The sequence below is a fragment of the Perognathus longimembris genome, chromosome 1 (genome assembly GCF_023159225.1).
Source record: "Perognathus longimembris pacificus isolate PPM17 chromosome 1, ASM2315922v1, whole genome shotgun sequence".
NCBI lineage: Eukaryota > Metazoa > Chordata > Mammalia > Rodentia > Heteromyidae > Perognathus > Perognathus longimembris.
The window spans coordinates 53354447-53360446 of NC_063161.1; the positions used below are offsets into that span (position 1 = coordinate 53354447).

The following is a 6000-nucleotide window of genomic DNA, read 5'->3' on the forward strand; positions in this document are numbered from 1 at the left end:
CATCAAAAATCAACAATCTAAAAAATAATAAAAACTTCCAGATACTGGAGAGACACAGTGTGTACTCACATTAGCAAGAAGACCAGGTAGTTGGTAAAGGGTGGAATGGAAAGGATACCTAGGAAAAGAAACTTGGTGATGTCCCGACGAAACTAAACAAAAACAAACACAGATGCAGTCTCAAGTAAGTTCTTAATAGCAAGTGCAATCCCTCCACCCCACCGTGCTGTAAACATACAGTGCAGAAAAGGTTTATTTCTGCTCTAGAGGATTTCATGAGGGCCGACCTCTGATTTATTCACTTTTTTTTTTTTTTTTTTTTTGGCCAGTCCTGGGCCTTGGACTCAGGGCCTGAGCACTGTCCCTGGCTTCTTCCCGCTCAAGGCTAGCACTTTGCCACTTGAGCCACAGCGCCGCTTCTGGCCGTTTTCTGTATATGTGGTGCTGGGGAATCGAACCTAGGGCCTCGTGTATCCGAGGCAGGCACTCTTGCCACTAGGCTATATCCCCAGCCCTGATTTATTCACTTTTAAATACCAAAAATATAGTACAGGACCTGACATTGTATAGCAAACCTCTCAGGGAATCCTTCCTGATTTGTAGAATCCCACAGTCCCACGCTCAGCTTCAAAATCACCTATCAAGTCACTGACAAACACTACTTTCCTGCTGCCCTACGATTCCTAGCAGAACTTATGTTCAGAAACAAACTAGATTTTTAGTCCTGAGAATTTTTTTTGTCAGTCCTGGGGCTTGAACTCAGGGCCTGAGTACTGTCCCTGGCTTTTTTTTTTAATTAATTAATTTATTTATTAATTGAACACAAATTTTTTGACAAGGTGTTGTGCAAAAAGGGTACAGTTACATAGCAGGGCAGTGTGTACATTTCTTGTGATATCTTATGCCCTGTTTTTCTATCTCTTTTCTAGGTCAGGTAGACATATATACAATATACAATGTATCAAGAACATATACAGTAGCCACGTAGCCACGCCCCAGAAAGTTTGCCTAGGGCTTTAAATGTAATGTCGATATTAGACCATATGTCGACAGTAGTCTTATATGAATGTACATACATAGCTTTTGAGCTACTGTATTCCCCTGAGAACCTGGCTTCTTTTTGCTTAAGGCTAGCACTCTACCACTTGAGCCACAGCACCACTTCTGGCTTTTTCTGTATATGTGGTGCTGAGGAATTGAGCCCAGGGCTTCATGCATGCTAGGCAAGCGCTCTACGACTAGGCCACATTACCAGCCCAGTCCTGAGAATTTTATTGAGAAAATATACCAGAAATTCTATGGCACTAGTAAAGGCTACAATTTTGAATGAAGCCAATTCTAACAAATAATTGGATTCCCTTCCCCACTGATATTCAGTCCAATAGTTGTATCTCACAGCAAAGAGGGACAGTTTAATGGTGAATAAGAAAGGGAACAACAGACTAGGAATGTGGCTTGGTGATAGAGTGCTTGCCTAGCATGCATGAAGCCCTGGGTTGGATTCCTCAGTACCACATAAACAGAAAAATCCAGAAGTGGCACTGTGGTTCAAAGTGGTAGAGCTACCCTTGAGTAAAATAGTAAAAAAAAAAAAAAAATGGGGGTGGGGGTGGGGAACAACAACAAAACAGCAACAAAACAAAAACACAACAACTTGAGCTCTTGACTTATTATAATTACCTCTGTGAACTGCCCCTGGCCCATACCTGTCTCAAATGTTCCATCTCCCGGTATGAAAGCTGATGATATTTTATATTGTGTTTCCTCATATTTAGCTTTATTCTTTTAGCCTCTTTGGCATCAGACCATAACATCTTTAATCCTGCCTCAAAAGACAGATTAGAGGACAGAGTGTAATATTATCTCAGTTTGAATCTCACCACACTTCCTAGTCCATGTTCACCTGTGCATGCGCACACATCTGCCCTCCCCAACACTTTAAACTTTATACAAAAGCTTTAAACTAGGTAACTTAAAACTCTTCTGAAGTCAATTAATTCTACTCACACACCAGCACATTACCTCCCTTCCAGCTAAGTGAGCTTCTGTAATATGTAATAGTCTTTCTCTACTGGTTCATTACTCATTCTTCTTTCAAATCCTAGCTGTTAACCTCAGGAAATCCTGCTTAAATTAACTGTTTCCTGGAAAGACATTAACATCTCTTTTCTGGAATATTTTGGTATGTTGTATAATTTGATAGGTTTCTGTGACTGCATTTTAAACTTTCTATTAAAGTTTCTACATTTATTTAAACTTTTAGCTTTGGATGATTTTGTTTTTGACACAAACTCTATGTAGCCCAGGCTAGCCTAGAACTCCAAGTCCTCTTGCCTCAATTTACCAGCATGTGCCTGGAAAATCAGACACATTTTTTAAATTTTTTTTAAATGAGGACTTACTATGAAGCCACAGCTGGCTCAAGTTCAGCCTCCTGGGTGCTTGGATTATATGAGTGTGAGCACCACACCCTGCTCTATAAAGCAGCCATTTGTATCCCCACTTTATATAGATACAAATACATAATTTTTCAAGTTCATGATGCTAGCAATAATTATAATATTCAGACCTGGCAATGTGATGATTTCTTATAATTAGCACTATGATAAAAGCAGAGAGGGTAGTAACAGCTATCACTTACTGGGCATTTTATATAGATCAGGCCCTGTTCTATGTTCTTTACATGTGTTGATATATCTTCACTACTATGTTGTCAATAGTAGGTTTTATTATTCTCACTTTACAAATAAGATACCCAAGGGACAGAAAAGCCATTAGTCCAGCCATACAAACAGTAAGTGACAAGGTGGTATTTGAATTGCTCTAGAATGAGCAACTGACATCATGTGTGTGTGTCTGTCTGTGTGTTGTAATTTCTTAGTAACTAGCCAATCTCCAATTTGAACTAAAATACATATGGTGATATCTCCACTAAAATGTCCTACCTAAGAGATTTGTGACAAGCATGAGACTGCATTTCCTTTTTTTTTGTTTGCCAGTCCTGGGGCTTGAACTCAGGGCCTGAGCACTGTCCCTGGCTTCTTTTTGCTCAAGGCTAGCACTCTGACACTTGAGTCACAGTGCCACTTCTGGCCTTTTCTATATATGTGGTGCTGAGGAATCGAACCCAGGGCTTCATGTATACAATGCAAGCACTCTTGCCACTAGGCCATATTCCCAGCCCCAAGATTGCATTTTCTTATGGGTTATGACAATAGACAGATAAATCAAACAGCAGATCTGTGCAGCTACAAATCTCTGACCTTGTACAGGACAAGTAAATTCCATGATAGCTAAGAGTGCAGTTAAGCAGGGTACATGAATATTCTTGTATCTTTCACTCTCCCTGTTACCACAAATTGCATCTCATAACATTCTTTAAAAAATATTTTAAAAACATTTTTAGATGTGCTAGTTGATAAGAATCAATGTTCAAACATTTATGTAAAAGAAGACATCCCTGCTTACATGGCATTAACAAAACCAGCTAATGATCTTACTTATTCTAATTCTCTAACACTGATCAAGAGCTGATTATGGATTTCTATTTTAGCTTTGTTTTTACCTTTCGTGAAGATTGTATACAGGGCATAGAAGTTAGGAAAATGACGACTCAAGAAACGATGGTATTTCTCATTCATCGCTTTTGACTTGGTCACCACGTAAGAAATCAAGTTCTTCTTATTGGCCTTTGGAGAAAGGTGAAGCTTTGAAGACCTACAAGGAAGATCAAACAGACTATCTGGGAAAGAGTCCTGGAAGCCCCTTTCTATCTGTTATCACTAATGTAAAATACATGCAAGTCTCAGAGTATCCCTGCTTGACACTTCTCAAGTACAAGGAAGATCTTTGGATCAAGGAGAGATAAGCATCCAGATTGAGAGGGAAAGATGAAGCAGAAAAGCCAGCAAGTAATATAAGCCAGAAAAGAGTTTCAAATAGGAGTGATTATTTAAAGCGCAAGGTAAAGCCAGAGATAAGTGGGGAAGGAGATAGTTGCACTGAAAACCTGAACCAAGAAAAAAAAAGGCTGAAAGGTGAGACCAGGATACAGACAATATGGAGCACTGAAAGTCGAGAGGCTCAGGAACCAGGACCCTAGCCAGGGGTCTTGCATAGAAGAATGAAAATCCCAGGTCCAAGGGATTTCAGGCTTCATAGAACCCTGAGAACTTAAGCAACCAAAGTTGAGCCAATGGAAGGGCCTGGACATCAAAAATTCTTCCCTCTCTCCAGGTCCCTCACCGAGGGGCTCCCCAAGCAAGGGCAGAGCGAGCAAGTTGCAGCCTCCGGGTGACAAAAGGTCCAGGGGTGACAGCCGAACCCCACAAAGCAGCCCGAGCCCAGCACACCCTGGACAGCGCCATCTTCACAGTGAAGGAGCGGAGAGTGAAGGGGAGGGGGGTGGGGATGGTGGTGGTGGTGGTGGTGGTGGTGGTGGTGGAATAAGCGATGAGGTCGCCTCCGGGTCAAAGTTTACCATCTCCAGAACGCATGCGCCTTCCCCGCGTGCTGATTGGTAGTTGTCGCTCTCTGGGCTCCCACAAGCCCGAACCGGGGAAGGACTCGAGGGACTACAAGCGAAAGGAGGTCCGGGATTGGACGCGGCCGCACTTCCTGGTAGAAGGACGCCGGAAGTTGGGTCTCCCTGAGGGAGCGCGGGCTTCTTCGGATCGTGGTGCTTTTGCTGCTTCTTGAGGACGCTGTCTCCTTGAGGCGTCTGGTGCCCTTTGTGATTCCCTCAGGGATTCCCAGCGCCGTCCTTGACCTCTGCTCGTACCTGGGGCGTCGGGCTTTGGCTGGCAGGGGTCGGAAGGCAGTTCTCAGGGCTGGGGGCCGGAGCCTCCCGGAAGGTGGGAGCCCGCGGCGCCCTCTAGCGGTGGCGGCCGGCGGGCGACCAAGGTTGGGAACGAACAGCCCCGAGTGCTCTCTGGACTGGGCGCCCTTTTTCTTTTCCTTTCTAATTTCCGTTCCTTCTTTCCCTTTCCCTTCGTCTTCCCAGCTAGGCAGGGGGAGGTGGGGTAGGAATGTTTTTCATTTAGTGCCTACTGAAGTCCAAGCTTGGTCTCAAATTTGGAAGACTTTCTGGGGTCACCCTCTCAGAACTAGTGCACCTCGCAAAGCGAGGTGCTTCCCCCCCCCTCCCACCCCCCTCACCCCGTAACACCCCGGCTGAGAGGGAGACGGAGAGAGAGAGAGAATCTATATGTAGCATTTATCACTTATCACTTGTTCAGACAAAACTGAGGGCCGACACTTCTCTGTTCACTGCCATACCCCCAGCACTAGGTGCCCAGTAATTTTTTTTTAAACGAATTCATACGTTAAAATCTGGAAAGAGCTTGTAAACGTGGCATTTGGATGCCTCCGAGAGACCTTTTTGGGTACATGTAAATCTTTCGTCTCCATGGAGGAGGGTAGAAAGACTATCCCATTTGAAATCACAGTATCTGGGTGCTAATTTTTTTTCTTTTTTCCTTTTTGCCAGCCTTGGGTCTTGAACTCAGGCACCTGGCTCAACTCTGGATCCTTCCACTTTCATCTTTCAGTTGGGGATGTACTGCTACACCCGGCTCTCTGAGCATATCTTGGAAAACTCTGAGGATTGACCAAAGAATTGGCTGCTGCTTTTGAACACCATTAACAAAGTTGTAAATAAGCTTGATTTAACTTGATACTCAATTCTAAGAAACATGAAAGGCTAGAGCAGTGTTTGCACCTTGTAGGTTATAATAAACTTAGTAAAGACAACAAAAGATTAAACTGGCTATGGAGGCACAGGTCTATAATCCCAGCACCCTGGAGTTTGAGCCAAAAGACTCACAATCTGAAGATGAGCCTGGGCTCAGTAGGAATATGTAAGTAAATTAAATAAATAAAATTAGATAACATATGAATCCCAGACCTCTCTTGAGCCAAGGCCATGGCAGAGGGGGCCTGGGCTTTAAAATGGGAAAAGTCAGAGAACCCTCCCCCAGAGCCTCTCAGCCTTCCCTCTTC

At 43.6% G+C, this 6000-nt stretch overlaps 1 protein-coding gene across 4 annotated transcripts in view; it reads right to left on the minus strand.

Annotated features, from left to right (window-relative positions):
• Letmd1 (LETM1 domain containing 1) overlaps nucleotides 1-4402 on the minus strand; it is a 15119-nt gene extending 10717 nt beyond the window's left edge. For 2 of the 4 annotated variants that reach the window (XM_048364554.1, XM_048364537.1), the window contains exons 1-4: nucleotides 4246-4402; nucleotides 3566-3717; nucleotides 1707-1822; nucleotides 70-152 (exon numbers count right to left, since the gene is read on the minus strand). In XM_048364554.1, the coding sequence (XP_048220511.1) occupies nucleotides 70-152; nucleotides 1707-1822; nucleotides 3566-3717; nucleotides 4246-4367 (473 nt within the window). In that variant the 5' untranslated portion in view covers nucleotides 4368-4402. Of the gene's footprint in view, nucleotides 1-69; nucleotides 153-1706; nucleotides 1827-3565; nucleotides 3718-4245 lie in introns of all 4 variants that reach the window. The other 2 variants (XM_048364543.1, XM_048364563.1) reach the window with 2 other exon arrangements.
• Nucleotides 4403-6000: the final 1598 nt, after the last annotated feature.